The 25,049-nt window shown below is 34.3% G+C and overlaps 1 protein-coding gene across 1 annotated transcript in view; it reads left to right on the forward strand.

The window, feature by feature from the left end:
* Positions 1-1,222: 1,222 nt before the first annotated feature.
* vwa2 (von Willebrand factor A domain containing 2) overlaps positions 1,223-25,049 on the forward strand; it is a 72,141-nt gene continuing 48,314 nt past the window's right edge. Inside the window, exons 1-2 of the mRNA XM_030163218.1 lie at positions 1,223-1,298; positions 17,529-17,590. Coding sequence (XP_030019078.1) covers positions 17,539-17,590 — 52 coding nt within the window. The 5' untranslated portion in view covers positions 1,223-1,298; positions 17,529-17,538. The remainder of the gene's footprint in view (positions 1,299-17,528; positions 17,591-25,049) is intronic.

A 25,049-nucleotide genomic window follows, 5' to 3' on the forward strand; every position in this document is an offset into this window, starting at 1 on the left:
ATCTGCAGTAACATGTTTTGATGTAAATCAGTAGCTAATTGTTATTAGACTGTAATGAACTTTTTGTTTTGTTTTTAAATAGTTTTTTTTTTTTTTGCATATTATCTCCATGCAGGTATGTTAAAATGTGAGAAACTATCAGATTAGCAGCATTAAAATGTTTTTATTTCATCCTTTTGTCACAGTCAGTAAATACATGTTTCTTTGCGCCTAAATTAAACAGTTTTCAGCTGAGAGGACATTTTTGTAACTCCATGAAAAATAAGTTCATGAAAAATCAATTGTGTTGTTTTTTTGTTTTTTTTCCTTGCATATCAGCCAACACAGTGGACAATCATGCATCATCCCAAACACTGCAGTTCATAAAATTATTGTAACTTTGCTGCTCATGATAAACCTGATCTGCAGTAACATGTTTTAGTGTAAATCAGTTGCTAATTGTTATTAAACTGTAATTAACAGTTTTCTGGAACAAATTTTTTATTTTTATTTTTTTGCATATCCTCCTGAGACCCAGCAACGCATTTTGTCCTCTATAGGGGACAAAAGTTTGACAGTTTTACTTAAAAAAATAAAAAAAAAAAAATGCAAAAACCATTCCATTAAAAAAATCAGTAAATAAACTTATTTTAAAAATGTATGTGACAAAACTGTTGTATTATGCAGTTTCCAGTCAAGACAATTTTTTTAATGTAAAAGCTACAACTATTTCCTGGGTCTCAGGAGGATATTCTCTCCATGAAATGAGTAATAACTAATATTAGAGTATGATAAAATGTGAGAAAACAGCAATTTAGCAATTAGTGGCATTAAAAATGTTTTTATTTCATAGTTTTCATACAGTATATCACTTTCTGATGACTTCAAATTACATATTTATTTGCTTCAAAAATTAAACGAATGGTGTCCAAATGCGTGGACATTTTTGTGACTCCACGAGAAACAGGTTCATTAAAAAAAATCTTTTTTTTTTTTTTTTTTTTTTTTTTTTTTCATGCCTAAAGAGGAATAAAAACACTCAAGAAAATATTGGCTAAGGCTGTCATAATTCATGCATGAAAGGGTTAAATATTGGAATATTATGGGAAGTGGGTCCTGTGGGTTTCTTTGGGTGGATAAAGCAGACTCCACCGGTGCAGGTACATGCATAGAGGTGGGCTTGGAGAGTAGGTGGGGTCCTGTCCGCAGCAGACAGCCTGTGGATCAGAGCTGCACGGAAACAGCAGAGGTGTGGAAGCAGAGCACTGGGCAGGCTGACGGACGCACCTCCGATCCAAGGGTTTAGGACTGCGCACATGGTAAGAGCTGATCCGGATCCACATTCAGGACTAAACCGTGTCTGTAAGTGGAGGTGGAGGGGTTCTGCAGAGGGAACACAGCGTGTCTTTGGATGTATAGCGGAATTCTGGTAACGAAATGAGTGATGGGAAGGAAGTGCCAAAACAGATGACGCACAGGAGGGTTTTTGGAAACCACCGACCCCTCTGCAAATGATCTGAGGCACATAGAATGGAAATTCAGTAGATTTAATTAGATATTATTTCATGGACAAGATGGGATTTAGACACACAGGCTTCAAAATGTATGAATTCCATGTTCCTGTTTAGTACTGAACTAGACCTGCAAACTGTTGAGTTCAGGGGTGTCCAACTCATTTGAGTTCAGGGGTCATACTCAGCCCAGTTTGATCTGCAGTGGGCAGGACCAGTAAAATAAGAACAGTGAAAAAAGTACAATTCTGTTATGATCAGGTTTACATCTACAAAGTTTCCTTAAAAATCTGAATAACATGAATATCTTGAATTGTCTTGGGAAAAACAAGTGCAATTTTAATGATATTATGCCTCTATTTATCAGTTTATCATTTACACATGTGCAGTGGTGGCACCAGGATTTAAAAAGGGGGGGGGGGGGGGGGGCAACTGGAAGGCAAAGGAAATGTGGGGGGGGCAAAAAAATTTTGCGCATAGTGTGAAATTAACGCTTTGCGCTTTAGCGGCTGCTCTATCTATCTATCTATCTATCTATCTATCTATCTATCTATCTATCTATCTATCTATCTATCTATATACACACATATATATATAAAATGTATAGCCTATCCATTACACTTTATATAGAGGGCAATTTTAGGTCAAATCAGGTAATACTTAATGTATTCAAGGTATTTGTTAAAAACTACAGCATGAACAAGTCAGACTTTCTGTTCTGATTATTTAATAGGTACAATCTACTTTCACATATTTCTCTAAACGCATCAGAAAAACATGCAGCAAACAAACAGCAATGCCAATGTATGCAAATTAATAAATGTTGAAAACAAAATAAAACTAATAGCCTAACCAACTAATCAAACGTATGTATACAATGGCTTCCACTACATGCACATGTATATAATCACTGACAACATCTGCAGGCTTAGGTGCACTAACTTGTATTATAAGTGGATCAAAATGTGTTATGTACGCTTTCATTGACGGATTTTTCATATTTCTTTGTTGCCCAAATTTTCCCAAAGATTTGCCCAAATCTGGGTGGGGGGGCAACTGGGGGGGGGGGGGGGTTGTGACTGGGGGGATATTTGCCCCCCCATGCCCCCCCTTGGTGCTGCCACTGCGCATGTGCATTACTATTGCACAAAACATTTAGTAACAGGCAGAATATTGGTAAAATTGCATTTACTTTTCTTAAGACATTTCTGTTTGTTCATATTTGTTCAGGTTATTCCCATTTTTTGTAAACGTATAGTTTGGTAATGTAAACATTTTCATGTAATTTAACTTTTTTATGCCGAAAAACAAAGGGAAAATTTGGGGTTGTCATTATTTATAGGTTATTATGATAATATTTTACTGGTCTGACCCACTTAAAATCTAATTGGACTGTATGTGTCTGTATGTGAAACCTGAATTAAAATGATTTTGTTAATATTGTTAATATCTTCAGTGTAATTTTTTCATTTCACAAATTCATCCTGCAGGCCAGACTGGACCCAGATTTGGCCCCTGGGCCGCATGTTTGACACCTGTGATTTAGTTGGAGTAAATCTTGTCTAATGTTGCATGTCGGGGTCCTAACCTCTGGCCCCTCTTCTTAAACCTCTTGACCCCTTGGCATATTTAAGAGTGACCAGATGTTGGACAGCTGGGAAAATGGACTTAAAATGCAACCTTCAACTATGTTTTAAGGCAGGGGTGTCAAACTCACATTCAGCTAAATTTGATCTGCAGTGGGCCAGACCAGTGAAATGATAACATAATAATCTAGAAATAATGTCAACTCCAAACTTTCTTCTATGTTTTAGAGCAAAAAAAGTAAAATTATGTGATGAAAATGTTTTCATCTACCAACTTTCCTTTAAAACAATGTGAATAACATGAATAAACTGAAATTTCATAAGAAAACATAATATTATGCTTCAGTTTATCATTTAACCCTCCGGTATCCCATCCAGTAAGGCCCTTACTAAACACCAAGTGTGCCTTTTTGGCACACTTGTGGAATAATGTCAAAAAAAAATTTCATACAGTTCATTTTTAATTCTTTTACACTTTTTTCTATTTTGATCAACTTGAGCTGTAAATAAAAATACCAAATACCAAACTGTCACATTTTTTAACCCTTTAAATGCCGTGTTTGTAATGTAAACAAACCATATTTTGGATGCAAAAAACACAAAAAATTTATTTTTTTCAATGTACTACATAAAAAGTGGATCACATATTTGATTTTTTCATCCTGGCATATGTCAGTGATTAACTCCAACATTGGTTAATTTGCATTATTATTTTTGGCGCTAGGTCAAATGTTCAAAAATACTAGCATCTGTCACCAAGTGTGCATAAAATGCACACCTATAAATCAAACTATTAAATATTGTATATTGATTTATTTTTCTGCTCTAATTTGATTTTATTTTTGTAAATCAAGGTCAGCTCTAATCATACCTATCAAATGGAAGAAATAGTGCGTTTTAGGCACACTTGGGAGACAGATGCTAGTCTTGTAATTTTCTTTTGTTTACAATGTGCAAATTTTAGTTGGTGGCCAGAATTTTAAAGATCATGCAAAAATGAACAACTTTTGAATTCTAACCTTATTTAAATTGTGAAAAATAATATGAAGTTTTTTAACACGAAGTGCAAAGTGTGCCTAAAAGGCGCACCTGGATACCAGAGGGTTAAACATGTAAATTACAACTTACAGATCACAGTGGATCAACAAATACACAAAACATTTAATAACAGGCAGAATATTGTTGAAGTTACACTTCAGACATTTCAAAATGTTCATATTTGTTGAGGTTATTCATGTTTTTGTGAAATGTTAGTTTGTTTTAGTGTAAATACAGAAAAATGACTTGAAATTTTTTACATTTACAAAGAGAAAAATTTGGAGTTGTGAGTATTTACGGGTTATTATGATAGTATTTGACTGATCCGACCCACTTGAGATTAAATTGGTCTGTATGTGGAACCTGAACTAAAATGATTAATATGTTCAGTGTAATTTTTGCATTTCACAAATTCATCCCAGGGGCTGCATTGAACCCTTTGACGGGCCGGATTTGCCCCCCGGGCCACATGTTTGACACCTGTGTTTTAAGGTGTTAAAGGAGCATGGATGTGTGGTAGTTGGAAAGACTTTTAACACATGAAGACTCAGTGTTACTTTCATAGCAGGTCCAAAAATAGTTTATTTTTTTCTCTATATTTAACTTTTCTTATTTGATTGATCACCATTTATTATATTATCCTCTACATTTTGTGGTTTTTCAGTGAAAATCATGATATTTTACCTATATTTCATTAACTGATTATGTAGACGTTCATAAAAGCTCAGATTAAGGTTCAAGCTTACTTTGTTTACACCCATGGGTAGATTTGTTTTGCAGAAAAAGTGATTGCATTCGGAATTCCATGATAAAACACATCACACTGAACCTGACAGGCAGGTACTTGATCGAGAGTCAAGACAAAAAAAAAAAAGTGCTTAGTGTTCCACAATTCACCAATATAGCAGGAAGGATAAGTAAAAAGATGAGATAAAATAAATAAGATCAAGATTAAAAAAAAAAAAAAAACAATAAAAAACTTCAAGTAAATAAAATAGTATCTGGGATAAAAAAAAAACAAAACAGATTAAAGTTGAGGGTTATGATATCAGAAACAGAGAACTGTGAAGAGAAGTGACTTTTTCAGAAAATATATTAATAACTGAACGTAAAAACAATTATGTCCATCCACTGTCATTGATCCAACTCCATGGGTTTTACTGGTGAATCAATGTTGTAGAAGACAACTGTGTTTCCACGGTAACAACAGAGCCTCTGAATGGGTCATATCTAATGACCATGAAAAGACAAACTGCATTTTACATCAATTATTTACACGTATCGATAGGATTAGTGGATCAGAAGTTATTAAACCTTTTAGATCAGTTGCCAGTGGCTGTTTGGGTCTTTATGGGTTAATCCTGTGGGCGTAAATTTGTTAATTTTACATGACTAGACACAACTGATGTTACGTAAACTAAACTAAACTGCATCACACCGGTTATTATTTGATGTTTTGTAGTTTTGGGAATGTAATTACTTTGGGGTTTTACGTGCTCTGTGCGTGGTTGCTATCTTCTGTGTGACACATTGACATAAAACAACAAGACATGAAGAATATTTACATTCAAGGCGAGCAGTTCCCACATTTATTTTTCTCTTACTTAAATGTTTTTCAGGTGACTCAACCTCAAATGATTTACAGTAGCGGAAAATATTATTAGACACTCAAAAGTCATCAACAACAATGGTTATGCAATCAAGTACTAACTCCTGTGTGTATCATGTGACTAAAACAGACAGAAAAGAAAACATGGAATGCCTAAAAGCACTGTTTTTGTCAGTACAATCATAGATACTGATGTAAGAACTGAAGTGATTTTGGTTATTATCAAGAAAACTATGGAAAATGGATAAATATCAGCTCTTAAATTAAACTCATATGAGATATTTTTGTTGTTAAAATGAACAAGAAATTGAAGAAAACAAGGGGTGGTCTAATAATTTTTTTTTTCCGTGACTGTATGTCTGAGCTTCACACGAACAAATACAGGTTAGGAGATCTCAGGATTTTCTATGAAGTTGGTCCAAAATCAGACACTCCTTTCTAATGACAGACTACAGAGTGGAGGCATTTTTTCCAACCTGCCAACAAATTTCATCTTTGGCTTCGACCTGCCCCCCCACCCCACCCTTTTTTTTGTTTTTGTTTTTTTTTTTTTAACTTTATTGCCATTATCAGCAAAATACAGGTAATTAACAGTGCAGAACAAGATTGCCTTGAGAGTAACTTTCCCCTTACATAAATGTATGTATAGTAGAGGGAAAAAAAATTTAAAAAATTAAGAATGCAGCCTTTCATCTTCCATTCGTATAAATGTATATTCCTCTAGATTACAGTGTAAAGACAAATGTAAATTCCTATCATATATACTCCTACACTGTCCACATTTAGATATACATACATATTACAGTTACGATTAAACCTCTTTGTACATATACCCTCATATACTATAGATACAGTGGTGTGCAAAAATATTAGAACACTTGTTAAATCTTAAGAAACTGGTTGGTTTATTTGTTCCCAGAGCTTGAATTTCCCTTTTTTGCCAGTGCAAAAGGTAAAGGCAAAAGTACTGAGAATATTTCAGCTACAAATTTATCAGTCCAGTCCTGTTTTTACATTTTACTCTTATATTTAGTGTGCCCCCCCACCCCACCCCCTTGACAACAATCACAGCAGCGCATCTTTCTGGCATTGTGTCAATGTATTTTCTGAGAGTTTCAACCCCAATGTCATTCCTCGCTCTCAGAAGCTCATTCCAGAGAGTTTCTTAAGAGCAGGGGTCTCAAACTCATTTTCTTTCAGGGGCCACATTCAGCCCAATTTGATCTCCAGTGGGCCGGACCAGTAAAATAAAAGCATAATAACCTATAAATAATGACAACTCTGAATTTTTGTCTTTGTTTTAGTGCAAAAAAACCCATTAAATTATGAAAATACTTACTTTTATAAACTATCCAAACAAAAAAGTTCTGAATAATCTGAAAAAACTGAAATGTACAGGGTGGGGAAGTAAAATTTACAATGAACATTTAGTTGTTTTTTCTCAGCAGGCACTATGTCAATTGTTTTGAAACCAAACATATATTGATGTCATAATCATACCTAACACTATTATCCATACCTTTTCAGAAACTTTTGCCCATATGAGTAATCAGGGAAGCAAACGTCAAAGAGTGTGTGATTTGCTGAATGCACTCGTCACACCAAAGGAGATTTCAAAAATAGTTGGAGTGTCCATAAAGACTGTTTATAATGGAAAGAAGAGAATGACTATGAGCAAAACTATTACGAGAAAGTCTGGAAGTGGAGGAAGCAACAAAAAACGTACCAAAGCTTTTATTAAAGCTCTCAAATCCAAAATCCTAAAGGATCCAACCAAATCCATGAGAAAAACGGCAATTGAACTTGAGGTAGACAACAAGACCGTTAGAAATGCAGTAAAATATGATTTGAAGTTAAAATCTTACACGAGAACACCAAAACACTTGTTGACAACAGCAACAAATCCAACTTTAGCAATTTTTGGGAATCATGTTTATGGCCGCCTTCTAGCCCAGATCTAAACCCTCTGGATTCTGCTATTTGGGGCATTTTAGAACATGCTACCAATAGAACATCACACAGCAATGTCGACTTTCTTAAAGATACTATTAAAGAAGAATGGGAGAAGTTGTCACCCGAATATTTGAGGAACACTTGCGCAAGTTTCAGGAAGCGTGTGAAGGCAGTTATTGAGAAAGAAGGAGGACACATAGAATAAAAACATTTTCTATTATGTACATTTTCTTGTGGCAAATAAATTCTCATGACTTTCAATAAACTAATTGGTCATACACTGTCTTTCAATCCCTGCCTCAAAATATTGTAAATTTTGCTTCCCCACCCTGTATTAAGAAAAATAAGTACAATTTTAACAATATTATGCCTCAACTTATCATTTCTACATGTGCATTATGGATCAGATTTACAAAGACACCAAATACTTAGTAACAGGCAGAAAATTGTTAAAATTGTGCTTAATTTTCTTTAGACATTTCAGGTTGTTCATATTTGTTCGTGTTATTCACATTTTATTGTTACAGGATAGTTTGTAAATGTAAATATTTTCATAATTTAATGTTATTTTTTGCACTAAAACAAAGACAAAAATATAAAGTTGTCATTATTATCACACCAAACCAAGAAGAAAATATGGAGTCATTCTTTTTTGTAGGTTATTCTGCTGTTATTATTTGACTGTAGATCATATTGGTCTGTATGTGGAACCTGAACTAAAATGAGTTCCACAGCCTTGACTGTGGAATTTTTGCGCTTTGCAAATTAATCCCAGGGGCCGGATTGGAACCTTTGGCGGGCCGCATTTGGCCCCCGGGCCGCATGTTTGAGACCCCTGCTTTAGAGTTTCTGTAGATTTTCAGATTTTCCCAAATACGGTAGATATCTGTGACAGATGTGGAGGCTCACCCTGCGATCTCACACATGTTTTTTTCTTGTCCAGCCCTGACAAATTTTTGGTTAATTTATTTCAACACCATGTCCAAGGTATTTTCAAAAACTACTGACATTTCACCACACATTGCTATTTTTGGTCTCCCAAATGAGTATACCCAATACTCTGTAAAAGAGTTAGAAGTAATAGCTTTTACCTCCCTGATCGCTAAACGCCACCTCCTCCTTAATTGGAAATCTACAACAGCCCCTCCCAGTACACAATGGATTAATGAGGTAATGTCTTTTTTAAAAGTAGAGAAAATTAGATGTTCAAAGCAAGGAAATTTGAACAAATTCTATAATAAATGGCAAGTGTTTATGGATTTTTTTGAGACAATGCAATTCCCCTCCCCCTCCCTCTTTTTCTTTTTTTTTTTGTTTTATTAATTAATTATTTATTTATTTTCTTATGTTTATGTCACTAGTTTAATTATCTTATCCAGACTATGTCTTAGTTTTCTTTTCATTGTATTGTTTGTGTGGTTTCATTACCTCCGCCAAGGAGGTTATGTTTTTGCCAGGGTTTGTTTGTCTGTCTGTTTGTTTGTCTGTCCATTAGTGTGCAACATAACTCAAAAAGTTATGGACAGATTTTGATGAAATTTTCAGGGTTTGTTGGAAATGGGATAAGGAAGAAATGATTAACTTTTGGGGGTGATCCGGAAGAAATCCTGGATTCTGGATCCCTTTGAAATTTTTGTTAACATTGTGGTAAATGGGGCCAAAATTTTCGTTTCCCAATATCTCGCTTAATTATTGACCAAAACTCATGAAATTTAACTCAGGAATTGACAATGGGGTCCTCTATCACATTTCAAAGGCTGATCCGGATCTGATCCAGAAGGCGGATTTTATTTTAGAAAATAAATGTAGGATTTGTATCACCGATTATGTGGGGAATTTTTGCGCTTGGCGGAGGTCTGCGCTCTCCGAGTGCTTTTCTAGTTGTTATTTGTTCCAAAAAAAAACCAAAAAAAAAACGCAAATCCGAAAGTAATGATGTTTACAAACCTGGTTAATGTTGACATCAGTGTGCCATGGTGTTGGCATGTACCTTTTGTTTTCTTGTATACACATCAATAAAAATATGAAACAGGGAGAGTTTCCGTAGGTTGTTGCCAAGGGGGGTGGGGGGTGGGGGGGCGAGGCACACTAAATATTAGAGTAAAATGTAAAAACCGGACTGGACTGATAAATTTGTAGGTGAAATATTCGCAGTATCTTTGCCTTTACCTTTTGTAATGGCAGAAAAGTGAAATTCAGGCTCTGGGAACAAATAAACCACCAGTTTGGTAAGATTTGACAAGTGTTCTAATATTTTATATATATATATATATACACACCTTGGATTATATCAGTGGAAAGAGAAAGAGAGAGAATAAAAACAAAACTAACTGAGATAATCAAGAACTGAAGCCCATCTCCTTTTACAAGTAGGGAGTTTTCGTTATAACTGGGCTGTTGCACTCCATCATATACACAAGTTGGACTTTTTGTAACCATTGAACAGTCGTAGGTAGGGGTGTTAGAAAATATCGGTTATGCAATATATTGTGATATTTCATTTCACAATACTGTATCAATATTAAAAAGTACTGAATCAATATTTTTAGGCATTTATTCAAATGCAGATATTGTGGAGGTTCATTTTTGTTTTTTGTTTTTCTTTATGGTTTATATCTTATTTATTATTATTTAACACTGTTTTATTAAATAATGGTTATTTGAAGCATCCTAAAAACACTTTTTACTGTCTGAGAGAGGCACATGGTCATTCCTTTGGAAACTAGGAGAATTAGAAACATTTTGTGATATCGCATTAGATCCTGTTGTGATCAAATAAAAATGTGTTTAGTATTTGGGCATATTTCTGGTGTAGTTCAATTCTTCCAGGAAATAATCTTTAAGAAAAAAAGAAACAAACAAAAAAATTGCCTTTTCAATAGTATCGTGATATATCGTATCGTGATCCTAGTATTGTGATTTGTATCGTATTTCCAGATTCTTGCCAATACACACCCCTGGTTGTAGGGGCGTTAAGCTTCATCCAACTGATAACACTGGTCAACAACAAATTTATTGTTTAGGTTTTTTGAGCTGATTTAGGATCATTTTGGTGTGCTGAATCCAAAAATCACATTCATTTTTCTCAATCAGGTCAACTTTCTGAACTATGCTACATATTGGCTTTTTAACATTTTTGCTTACATTTATGGGCATTTTCACATCATATGATACAAAATTCTTTCATATTTCTTGCAATAAATGAGTTCTGAAGATTTTACTTTTGTCAATTTATGATTCATTTTTTAATATTACAGGTGAATGAAATGGCTTCGACTAGAAGATCTTGCAAAAATAAGCCTGACATATTCTGCTACATCTGTGGTGAAATGATTTTTTTTCTCTTACAAACCTATTTTGGGTGAGAACTATATAAAAAATCAACTGATAAAGTCACAAAAATGTAATCAATTTTGTGAGAAGATCAAATTTTTCAAAATCAAATTAGCAAAAAAAAAAAAAAAAACTGACCTGATTGAGAAAAACAGATGTCATTTTTGGATTTAGCGGTGCAAAATGGTCCTAATTCAGTTGGAAAAACCTAGACAACTTGCAAAAAACATTTTTTTGTAACCCAGTGTAGTGATCATTTTTCATGTCGTCATCAGAAGAATGTGTACAGGGTGGGGAAGCAAAATTTACAATGAATATTTAGTTGTTTTTTCTCAGCAGGCACTACGTCAATTGTTTTGAAACCAAACATATATTGATGTCATAATCATACCTAACACTATTATCCATACCTTTTCAGAAACTTTTGCCCATATGAGTAATCAGGAAAGCAAACGTCAAAGAGTGTGTGATTTGCTGAATGCACTCGTCACACCAAAGGAGATTTCAAAAATAGTTGGAGTGTCCATAAAGACTGTTTATAATGGAAAGAAGAGAATGACTATGAGCAAAACTATTACGAGAAAGTCTGGAAGATACTATTAAAGAAGAATGGGAGAAGTTGTCACCCGAATATTTGAGGAACACTTGCGCAAGTTTCAGGAAGCGTGTGAAGGCAGTTATTGAGAAAGAAGGAGGACACAAAGAATAAAAACATTTTCTATTATGTCAATTTTCTTGTGGCAAATAAATTCTCATGACTTTCAATAAATTAATTGGTCATACACTGTCTTTCAATCCCTGCCTCAAAATATTGTAAATTTTGCTTCCCCACCCTGTAGAATATAACGTTCATCTCCCTTTTTTTTTTTGAGGTCATTTACACTTGTTGCTCTGGTTTAGTTGATCCTTTTCTATAGAACTAGAAACTTTACAGAATGTTCCTTCTCCTGTCAGTGCTGTCATCTGACTTCATTTCAGCTGGCACCGAAGCTCCAGAGTAGACAGAGCAGAGAGGTGTTCACTGACAGACAGAAAGTGAGAAAGACAGACATAGAGGGAGGAGAGACCCAGAAGAATGCTTGTGAAGAGGCAGCCAATTTTGAGACAGGTGTGTGCAGTACATATGAGAATGTGTGTGTGGGTTTAATATGTAGAGGCACACGCATGACTGCTTCCTCCTGCAGGTATGTGTCTGTGTGTGTGTGTGTGTGTGTGTGTGTGTGTGTGAGTGTACAGTCCACACACTTAAAACCACACTCCCCCTCGGTGGCAGTAATGAAATCTCCTGTTCTCCAGACGTACCAGTGGGTGCACAAATACAGCATCAGTAGCACGTGGTGATGTTTATCAGCTCGTGGCTTCAGACGGCTGCATGTCAGCTCCTCAGATCTGTATCGCAGACAAGCAGGCTCCTCTTAAAGAAAAAGGTCCATCCTGCACACAATTCTATCTCTGTCTCTGAAATACACACACAGACCCAGCCTATAGGCGGACATGTGTGTCTCCGTCGCCCAACCCAACACACTCAGGATATTATGACCACGCTTATCAGCAGCTAGAGTTAATCAGAGCTTGTCTGCGGCCCCTTAACTTATTAGTCCCCAACAATGAACATGTTGAATAAAGACAGTGTTGACAGGTTGTTCTGTAGATTTACTGTTTATATAATGTGTGTCAGTGTATTATAAAGGTGTCAAGATAACCGTTAAGTACAGTAACTACAGTTCCCACATACTGACACCCTTTTTTTTTTTTTTTTTTTTTTTTTTTTTTTTTACACCTTTAACCTCATAACCACTAGGGGTGTGTATGGGCAAGAATCTGATACTAGATCACGATACGATATATTGCGATACTGTTAACAAGGTGATATTTTTTTGTTTGTTTTGTTTCTTTTTTTAAAGATTATTTTATGGAAAAAAAAAACAATTAAAGGGGTCATATTTTGCTAAATGCACTATGATTCGTCTTTGGTACATTTATTTGTGTATTTAGACTTAAACTTAACATGTAGCAATGTAGCACATAACATATTTGTGCATAAGGCATGTATTTATTGCTCATTTAAAGGGCTCATATTTTGCTAAACCCACTTTTATTAGTCTTTGGTTCATTTATTTGTGTATTTGGACCCTAATAGTTCAGAAAGTTTAAATTTGAACCCTCCAGGTGCTGGAAAGCTATCTTTATATTCATTTTGGCAAAATTCGAGTGGATTTCTACAACCTGTTTTAATTCCTGCTTAATTTGTTATGTTTTATAACTTGTTACATCATGACATTTGCACATATAAGGTCAAGACTTCCGACAAATATTTCTCCGAGTACGACATAATTGTTGATCAGCAGCAGCGGTTGTAGTCCATACTGAAAATACGTCCAAATGTCGAGTCGATTACCTTAAATGTTCAGTTGTTGGTTGAACGGGACAGAGCAGCACAGGAAACAACCTGGAGGGGGCGGGGCATGAAGTGGCTCATGTGCATTTAAAGGGCCAGCGCTCAAAACGACCTTTCTGGTGTCATTACTCAGAAATAGGGTTGAAGATGGACCTGTGGAGTTGAATTAATGAAGAATTCAGACCCAAACATAGCATTTACAGTTTATGTAGACCACAGGGAAATGTTTTAAAATGCATAATTCCATTTAAAAAAACAAGCAAAATATCAGTCCTTTAAAGCAGAAATATGCACAATTACTAAAGACGTTTTTATTTGATCAGAACAGGATCTAATCCTATATCACAAAACTTTCCTCTGTAAAAACTTACATTTTTCACATAAAAAAAAAAAAAAAAAAAAAGGTTTAGCTTTAATCCTTTATCGGGCAAGTGACTATTTGTGGTAATTTCCACACATATTACAAGACAGTGACAGCAACAGTTCCAGTGAGGACAGTGAGTCAACAATCTCAGGTCCAATGTGGTCTACAGGGTCTGTAAGGTCCACCTCTGCATGAACAGTGAGTGTACCTGCTTTGTTAGGTACCATGAAGTAATGGTACTAATGTAAGGAATGATGGTCAAAGGGAGAATGTGGATGTGGACAGGGGTCTGGATCAGCACTTATGTTGGTCTAATGCTATAAAAGGGATTTTCTTTCCATCTTACATGTGTTTTTCTTGAATTTCAATTATACTTGTTTAGTTTAGTTTTTTTTTTTTTTTTTTGCCACCGGTAAGAACCAAATATGGTGTCTTTGCTGACCTTGATTTTTTTATAAAATTTTTGGAACAATTTCACAAAAGTAATAAACTCTTATGTCCTCCAATAGTATTTCTATGAGTGCCCTATAAAGGGTTTAAAATTAAGTTTCATCTGGCTTTACCAATACAAAAAACCCACACGCAAAAATACATAAATTTATAAATCAATAAAAATTGTTTTACATCATTATTACAGTTTAAGATTCTGCTCAAATGTTCATATTATAAATAAAACAGCTTAAAGGATTCCCAAAACATATAAACAAAAAAGAAAACCTAAGAACAAAAATGAACCTCTGCCAAGTCTGCATTTGAATAAATACCTAAAAATATGCATACAGTACTTTTTTAATATTGATACAGTATTGTAAAGCAAAATGAAACATTGAGATGTATTGTGAAATATTTTCTTATGCCTCTAGTAACCACAGCTAAGAAAGAAAAATAAAACTGTGAAAAATTAAATAAAAACAACAATGAACATTTAAAAACCTAAAAGTAAGTAGAATTACAGGTATAATTGGCTTTTCTTTGGTTTCTTCCTTCCATTTGCGCTGTGGTTGCTACACCTATTTATCCTAATAAAAACACTCTAAAACGAAGACAATACATTTCTTGCATCCTAAACTTTTCTGCATACCCAGAAAAACTAAAACTGTTGAAGCTGTATAAAAACTCTGTTAAAACTAGACAGTTTCTCAGAATATAAAAGCCAAACTAGTCATGCATTCATTACTGAAATCATGACCCAAACTGAAAGACTAAACAGCAATAAAAACTGATAAAAATCCAAACTATAAGACTTTAACTGCACCAGTCAAACTGTCTTCAATCCTCTGCTTGTAAACCTTTTTTTTTTCAGGTGAATACTCTGTGTGCATGAAGAACACCCCGCCCTCATTGCAAACTGCTTCCTGTAAAAAAAAAAAAAAAAAAATCTCATATTGTTTTGAGATCTTCAGACAAAACAAAATACAGATATTGTTCCCATGCTGGTGGGAAGCTGCTGAAATGTGTGTGTTGGTGCATATATATGGAGGCGGGGTGGGGGGGTTCCTCTTGTATGGGTATTGCTCTTGCTGGGCATTAGGCTGATTTTTCCTTCATAATTAATTGCTGTTGTAATGCTTACAGAATTGGCAGGTATTAATGTATTTATTTGTGAAAGTTGCCGTTTTTCCACTTACAGGGTTTGACCTCTGCATAATCCTTGAAGCTGATCCTGTGTTAACACTTGACTTGAAGGATTTTTCTATTGTTTAGTCCAGTGTTTTTCAACCTTGGAGTCAGGACTCCACCTGGGGTCACCTGGAATTCAAATGGGGTCACCCGAAATTTCTAGTAATTGATAAAAAATTAAAATTTAGTAATAAAAATTTACATTATATAGACTAAATGTCTTCCAAAATTAATGTTTATTTGCAACATGTTTAGGGGTGTGTATTGGCAACAATCTGGCGATATGATTCAAATCACAATATCAGAATCATGATATGATATATCACGATATATCATGATACTGTTAAAAAGGCAATTTTTTATTGGTTTTGTTTCTTTTTTAAAAATATTATTTCCTGGAAAAAAATTGAATTACACCAGAAATATACACAAATATGAAACACAATTTTATTTGATCATAACAGTATCTAATGTTAGAACCATACATTTTCCTGCGTTCACACTTAAATCATATTTCACAGACATTACAGTTTAAGATCCTGCTCAAATGTTCATATTCTATTACTTCATAACTAACATTAGAACATTATTTTTGTGTAATCCCAAGAAAGGAACTAACATTATTTAGTAAGAGTGTTAAATAAAAATAAATAAAATATAAACAAAAAAGAAAACAAAAATGAACCTCCACAATATCTACATTTGAATAAATACCTAAAAATATCCATACAGTACTTTTTAACCCTCCAGTATCCGGGTGTGTTTTTTAGGCACACTTTGCACTTCGTTTTAAAAAACTTCATATTATTTTTCACAATTTGAATAAGGTTAGAATTCAAAAGTTGTTCATTTGTGCATGATCTTTAAAATTCTGGCCACCAACTAAAATTTGCACATTATAAACAAAAGAAAATTACAAGACTAGCATCTGTCTCCCAAGTGTGCCTAAAACGCACTATTTCTTCCATTATAGCCACTGTTTTTGATCCCAAACCCATTAAGGCAAAAATCCTGCTTTTACTGATATCTGGGCTTCATTTGAGAGGTGAGGGTCTAAATTAATTAATTAACGTTGTTAATGTTGCTGTTAATCATTGGCATATGCCAGGCTGCAAAAAGCAAATAATATATAATCCAATTTTATGTAGTATTTTGAAAAAAAAAAACTAAACTAAAACATATTTTGCATTTTTTGCATCGAAAAATGTAGTGACATCATGATGAAGAGATATCGTTTTAAATGAATGATTATTTGATATGTACGAGGACCTGACCTTTATTTACAAAAATAAAATCAAATTAGAGCAGAAAAATAAATCAATATATAATATTTAATAGTTTGATTCATAGGTGTGCATTTTACGCACACTTGGTGACAGATGCTAGTATTTTTGAACATTTGACTTAGCGCCAAAAATAATAATGCAAATTAACCAATGTTGCTGTTAATCATTGACATATGCCAGGCTGCAAAAATGAAATATGTGATCCACTTATTATGTAGTGTATGGAAAAAAAAAAATTTTTGTGTTTTTTGCATCCAAAAAAAAATGGTTTGTTTACATTACAAACACAACATTTAAAGGGTTAAAAAATGTGACAATTATTGAGTATTTGGTATTTTTATTTACGGCTCAAGTTGATGAAATAGAAAAAAGTGTAAAAGAATTAAAAACAAACTGTATGTAATATTTTTTGACATTATTCCACAAGTGTGCCAAAAACGCACACTTGGTGCTTAGTAAGGGCCTAGCTGGATGGAATACCGGAGGTTTAATATCGATACAGTATTGTGAAATGAAATATCACGATATATTGCAGAACCGATATTTTCTTACACCCTTAAACATGTTATAGCAAACTATTACATGACCGAAAACAAATTAATTTTAGCAAAAAAAAAAAAAAAGTCTCCGTTTTGAACGTCTGGTGTCGCCAGAAATTTATGATGTTAAAATGGGGTCAAGTGCCAAAAAAGGTTGAGAACCATTGGTTTAGTCTCTTAAGCTATACTGACAATCTCATATCTTTGGTTATTTCTCCTTATACATACAGCTTTTCATTTTTTAATAAAAATTCTAGGCTTCTTACACTGAAAATAAAATAATCCTAAATGAACGTTGTGTTTTTATTCCAGGTATCCCATCATGCACCCTAACATCCATCTATCACTCATCTTAGCGCTGCTGCTTCTTCAAGGTCAGTTGATTGAATTTTATTTGTTTTTACTTTCACTTTTGGATGTAGAGTCCTTTGTTTGATTTGTTTTTTGGATCCATGACCAAAAATAATTTAGTATAAAAGATAAAATTGTGTCGTATTATTACTTTAACTCCTGAGACATTATCTTCAGTAGTTTTGTTTTACTGTGTGTTTTAGGCTCAAAACAGGGTGGAATAACAGAAAAAGACAGAGACAAATGGAAGTTTGACAGGTTTTTATTAGATAAGGCACTCAGAATGTACATCAGTAAGAGATTTAGGATGTTGAACAAGAACTGTGAACTAAAACACATTGAACAAGTATTTGAATTTTGGCCCAGTAGTTTTTGTTTTAGTCTCTTTTTTTCTAAATCAGTTCAGCTGTTTTTTGGCACCTGGTTGAACTCCAAAAAGCAGTTACATGTCAAAACTTGGTAAAAACACTGTAAAAAAAGAAAAATAAAATAAAGGGAAATTACCACAACACTGCAAACAACAGTAAAAACAAAACAAAACCAAAAAAATCACAAGGAAAATGATGTTAAAAAAAAAAAAAAAAAAAAATTAAGCCCAAACTTCTATTTTTATAGTGAGTCAGTCTCACTCACTGCTCTGTGTTTTGACCCCCATGACGCAAGCGATGGGGGTTGCACTAAGAATGCTCAGATGCTTATGGAAACCACAAGGTCTATTCTATCAGCACGTTTTAAAATTTTTCTTATAGAGCAAACAGTTGAATTTTAATGAATATTTTAAATGAATCGTACATTCAGAACACTCACCACAGACGTCAGGGGTCAAAGGGTTAAAGGTTAAAAGTTTAAAGGTCAAGTTGCTTTATTATCCCCATAGGGAATATCAGAATCTGCATTTTATCATCCTAACACTACCTATTTTACACACTACCCCATATAATGAGAAAATTGGCTTTTTGATGATTTGTAAAGCAGACATTTTCTGTTTTTTTGCTAGATTTTTGCTCTTATTTGGACAAAAACAAAGCCCTGATGGCTTGTGTTTTGTCAAATCCGAGGTTATAATAGTTTTGGATTTTTCATTCTAGTTTAGTTTTCTTTAGTTTTGACTTTTTTTTCTCTAATTCAGTTAGTTTAAATAAGTTTTTAGAGCAGGTTTGCTAGTTTTCATTAGTTGTCATTTTTTTCTGAAGGCTCAGTTTTAGTTTAGTTTACTTAAGTAAGTTTCAACTTAAGTTAGTTTCAGTTTTTTCATATATTTTATCTTCCATCCTATTTAAAGAAATAAGTGAGGTTACCCTGCACACTTTATTTGGGGGTGGGGTCAGGGCGGTTCTGACTGAGCACAGACACAAACAGTACCATGGATACATTCCCTATAGCACGTTGGAGGGGATAATGTAAGTGGGGGTGCGATCCATATACAATGTCACTTATGTGAAAACAAAACTGAAACTTTCGAAACTTTCATCGTTGGCCTCCTGACTTCTATACCTCTGTTATACCGCTGATCCGAGACGAAATTTTCACATGTTCTATCCTATATCAACACTGACAAAGACGAAAACTAAGGGAATTTCATCCATAATTTTTATACGTTTTAGTTAGTTTTGTAAACACACAATACAGTTTCAGTTAGTTATTGTTTTTTTCTTTTAATTCAAGTTTTTATTTATTTCGAAAATGTTTTTACAATTTTAGTTTTCGTCATTTTGTTCGTTTTCGTTAACGATAATAACCTTGGTCAAATCTATGACATATGTCGACTTTTAACTGTTTTTTCTTTATTTCATCGCAGTAGTCGAGTTATTATTCCCAAAACTGTATATAAAGTTCATTAAAATGGCTCAAATTGTTATGCATTAATGTTCACTATGAAACAAGTCTGAACCTGGAAAACACTTTGTAAAATCATTTGATGCATGTTTTCTGTGTGTTGTTTAATGATGTGAAATGAGTGATGTTTCTTGGGTTAACCCGAGGTTCTTCCCAGGGACAATTTACTGCTAAAACCTGTCACGTCCGCATCTCTGAAGAATTTCCATTATCTTTCCTTCAGGATGATTTCCTGCCTCTTGTTCTCCAAATGCTGCCTGTTTCCACACAAGTCAAATTTCCCATCATTTTTTTTTTTTTTTTTTTTTTTTTTTATAGTTTATCGTCGGCCGTTTTCTCGGACCTGAGAGCATCGGTATTTGCCTGAGGGTAGAGGTGGGAGTTGTGGAGCAATATAATCTCAGAGTTGTTTTTAAAAATGACAGCTTTAGCACCATCTGAAGTATTTATTAGTGACCGTTTTAAGACTTTGAACTTGAGCAAACCAGACTGTTCCAACTCTTCAAGACACGCCCCCTTTTCCTCCTGTGCTGACAGCAGAGATAACATGTTGCACTGCCTGAGCGGTTTGATATCCGTCTAATACAGCCTGTCAAATTAAATTTCACAGATCGGCAGAAGCTGATCCTAGTTTTTAATCTCCAATTTCACATCCTTTCGACTGCATTGGGATTAAAACCAATTAGACATCAGCTCCCCAGCCTGAAGATTCATGTTCATTATGTTGCTCCTGATTTTCCAGCTACATTTTCATTCACAGTCATTAAAAATACACTCATTTCTATAGAGGCACTTGGCCCGAACAGACACACTTTTTGTTTGGAGCAGCGGGGCCCCTCTGACCATGAGAAAACCGCTTGCCAAGACCCTAAACTTTCACTGACAGGAGGACTTTGGGTCTGGAATGATGTTGGAATTAGGGGCAGATGAAAGCATCAGGACTGTGACTGAAGAGGCGGGAGCTGACGCCTCCGGGGTGCAGGTGGTACTTTATGTAATGATTAGTGTTCTTTTGGTAAGGGGGGGGGGGGGGGGGGGGGGGTATGTCTTAATTTTTTCTTCCTGACCTCTTGTCATTTGCTTCTTTCCTAATATGTGCTGCTGATGGAAGAATGTCCTCTGTTAAATCGATTGCAATTTAATTGGTGTTTAACCCATAAAGACCCAAACATCCATCACCGACCAAAACCATCTGCGGATCTAAACTATTTAACCCTTTCATGCATGAATTATGAGAATGTTAATCAAGATGTTTTTCTTTATTCCTTTTTAGGCATTTAAAAAACAATAAGATTTTTTTTTTTTTTTAATGAAGCTATTTTTCATGGAGTTGCAAAAATGTGCGTTTAATTTTTAAAGCAACGAAATGTGTATTTACTGATATACTGTGTGAAAACTATGAAATAAAGACATTAAATGCTGCTAATTTGATGTTTTCTCACATTCTAATATACACTACAAACAAAAAGTTATGGGTATTTAAAATTTTGGGGGCTATTTTTTTTCAGTTGGGATTTTTGCACAACGCTTTTCACTTTTTTGTGTGTGAATTGAATCGAAATACATTTTTTAATGACCAGACAGTTTTATTTAAAAATGGCAAAAATGACAAAAAAAAAAAAAAAGACAAAAAAAAAAAAAAAAAGAAATATCCTTAACTTTTTGTTTGTTGTGAACTCTAATACTAGTCACTTCATGGAGATAATATGCCAAAAAAAAAAAAAAAAAAAAATCTTTTGTTGTTAATTACAGTCTAATAACAATAACAAGGAATTGATTTACACTCAAACATGTTGATTTCATTTGTCAACAACAGCAAAGTTACAGTAATATTATCAATTGCAGTGTATTGTGTCGGCTGATATTAAACTAAAACAAAATCCATGAATATACAAGAGAACAGCTGTAGAATAACTGTCCACTGTAGTGACCACTATGCATGAAAGGGTTAATAGAGGGTATGCATGTGACATCACCGCTAGCGGAAGTCACCGTGGTTACGCCCACTGAGTGGCAGAAAGAGGGAGATGAGTGACAGTGTTGGCTTCAATACCGTCTAAACCAGGGGTGTCAAACATGCGGCCCGCGGGCCAAATGCGGCCCGCCAAAGGGTCCAATCTGGCCCGCAGGATGAATCAGCAAAAATTACACTCAAGATATTAACAATCAAGGATGTCATAGTCGTTTTTGTTCAGGTTCCACATACAGACCAATGTGATCTCAATAGCATAATAACCTATAAATAACACTGGTCAACAACAAATTTATTGTTTAAGTTTTTTGAGCTGATTTAGGATCATTTTGGTGTGCTGAATCCAAAAATCACATTCATTTTGCTCAATCAGGTTAACTTTCTGAACTATGCTACATATTGGCTTTTTAACATTTTTGCTTACATTTATGGGCATTTTCACATCATATGATACAAAATTCTTTCATATTTCTTGCAATAAACGAGTTCTGAAGATTTTACTTTTGCCAATTTATGATTATTGTTTTTTTTAATATTACAGGTGAATGAAATGGCTTCGACTAGAAGATCTTGCAAAAATAAGCCTGACGTATTCTACTACATCTGCGGTGAATACACCATTGTACCTAACAGGAATCAAGTGATCAAATGATTTTTTTTTTCTCTTAAAACCTATTTTGGGTGAGAACTATATAAAAAAAATCAACTGATAAAGTCACAAAAATGTAATCAATTTTGTGAGAAGATCAAATTTTTCAAAATCAAATTAGCAAAAAAACCTGACCTGAGAAAAACAGATGTCATTTTTGGATTTAGCGGAGCAAAATGGTCCGAATTCAGTTGAAAAAACCTAGACAACTTGCAAAAAACATTTTTTTGTAACCCAGTGTAATGACTCCAGATTTTCTTAGTTTAATGTGAAAAACGTAATATTAGATTACATCTATAAATAAATAAGCAAAACTCCAAATTTTTCTCTGTTTTAGTATAAAAACTTACATTAAATGATGAAAATATTAACATTTACAAACTATCCTTTAACAATAAAATGCGAAAAACCTGAAATTTTGAAAGTGAAATTTTAATTATTAATTATTCTTCCTGTTATTAAATATTTTGTGCCTTTGCAGATCCAATCCGTAATATGCATATATAAATGGTAAGTTGAGGTATAATATTGTTAAAATTGCACTTATTTTTCTCAAGAAATTTCAGTTTTTTTTTCAGGTTGTTAACATCATTTTTGTTTAGCTAGTTTGCAAATGTACATATTTTTATAATTTAATTTTGATTGCACTAAAACAAAGAGAAAAATTTGGAGTCGTCATTATTTTCAGGTTATTATGCTATTATTTTACTGGTCCGGCCCACTTGAGATCAATTTGGGCTGAATGTGGCCCCTGAACTCAAATGAGTGTGACACCCCTGGTCTAAACTTAAGAACAATATTTAATAAAAAAAATGGGGAAGAGCTGTTGTGAGATTGATTGTATGAACAGGTTTGAAAAGCAGTCGGAGCTATCGTTTTACAGACACCGAAAGACAAAGAACAGAGAAGTAGATGGATCCACAAATCCAGGAAACCAAACCTAGATCTGTGGATCCTGTTTGGTGTCAGGTAACATTCATTTCTTCTGTATTTTTGAGTCAAATCAGACCTTAAATGACGTATTGTTTTGGCTAACATTACTTCTTAGTAAAGCTCTTGGTTTCATGATCAGATCTTTCATGGCTTTTGTCTTCATTTTGTGATTCTGAACCTTGTGCTCCTACATGATTAGTAATCTAACTTAAACTGAGGCTGACCCAGTTTTTCAAATACGGGGAAACTGGAGAATAAAGATACGACGGAGTATTAGGGCCACATGAGAAAATAAAAACACTTGTCACTACGAGTATAAAGTCATAAAATATCCATATAAATTCCCGTAATTTTATGAGAATCAAGTCGTAATTATAAAAAAACCTCATAATTTAACAAAAATGTCATTCGTTTATGAGATTAAAGTCATCATATTCCGACAATAAAGCCATAATATTACAAGAACCATGTCGTAATTTAAAAAAAGATGGGAAAATCTCCTAATTTCCCAGAATAAAGTGGTCCCCTGCTGGTCCACAGCAGTAGTATGTGTGTTGTATAAAGTACTTGATCTGAACTAGACTCAGTAAATCTCCTCAGTCCCAGTAGATCATGCATATATTCACTGGGGTCAGTACACGGTCTACTGTAAATACACTTTGGATTGGCTGGTTCTCTTCCTAGTTTTGGACCCTGGTTGTCAGTCATGATGAAACCATGTATATTTGTTTCAGGTAAAAATAGCGATTATCCCTACACCAGGGGTGTCAAACTCAGTTTAGTTCAGGGACCACATTCAGCTAAATTTGATCTGCAGTGGGCCAAACCAGTAAAATAGTAACACAATAATATATAAATAATATCCACTCCAAACTTTTCTCTATGGTTTAGAGTGAAAAAATAAATTTACAGTATGGAAAGGTTTACATCTCCAAACTATCCTTTCAAAAGATGTGAATAACATGAACTAACTGAAAAAAATAAGTGTAATTTTAACAATATTCTGCCTCAGTTTATCATTTACACATGTACATGATAACTTACAGATCACAGTGGATCTACAAATACACACAACATTTAGTAACAGGCAGAATATTGTTAAAATTGTACTTACTTCTCTGAAGACATTTCAGGTTGTTCATATTTGTTCAGGTGATTCACATTTTTGTGAAATTATACATTGTTTTAGTGTAAATACATGAAAATATTTGCATTTACAAAGAGAAAAATTTGGAGTTGTCATTATTTATGTTATTATAATAGTATTTTACTGGTCCTGTCCACTTTAGATTGAATGTGGAATAGTTTGAATGTGGAACCTAAACTAAAAGGATTGTTAATATCTTACTGTAATTTTTGCATTTAATAAATTCATCCCAAGGGCCGGACTGGACCCTTCGGTGGGCTGGATTTGGCCCCCGGGCCGCATGTTTGACACCTGTGCCCTACACCCTGGATTTCAGGATACGCGATTTCGGGTCACATGTCAATGTTCATGGACCACTTGTTCTTTGGTAGCTCGTACGGATTCATGTCCAGTCCAATTGTCCTTCATTTAGTTTCATATTTCACATTTTCCCGGTCTGGCTGTGTTTACTGCTATACTCCGTCATGTTGAGCAGGTTGGTTTTAGCCACTCAGTCTGACTTAGAGGGGCGTGGCCTGGGGGGGGGGGGGAGTGATGTATGTGCATACTCTCTATACCTGTTGATCCACTAATCCTATCAAAACATGTAAATAATTGGTGTAAAATACAGTTCGTCATCTTTTCATGGTCATCAGATGTGACCCATTTGACTTGTTATATAAGTGACACTGACAAAATTCTAACCCTTAATCATTCAAATGCATCATACAGGACATTATTCTTTTGAAGAAGAGGCAGGTCCGGAAAAGTAGGTTTTGGTGTGACAGCTCACAAGCCAATGATCCTAAAAGATGCTAATAAGGAAACTCTTTTAAGCTTACAAACATTTTAATAAAAAAACGCTTTCTATCACAGTTCTCTGAATAAAAAAAAACATTAACCCATAAAGACCCAAACATCCACTAGCGACCAAAACCATCTACTGATCTAAACTGTTTAATACCT

The sequence above is a fragment of the Sphaeramia orbicularis genome, chromosome 19 (assembly GCF_902148855.1).
Source record: "Sphaeramia orbicularis chromosome 19, fSphaOr1.1, whole genome shotgun sequence".
In the NCBI taxonomy this organism is placed as follows: domain Eukaryota; kingdom Metazoa; phylum Chordata; class Actinopteri; order Kurtiformes; family Apogonidae; genus Sphaeramia; species Sphaeramia orbicularis.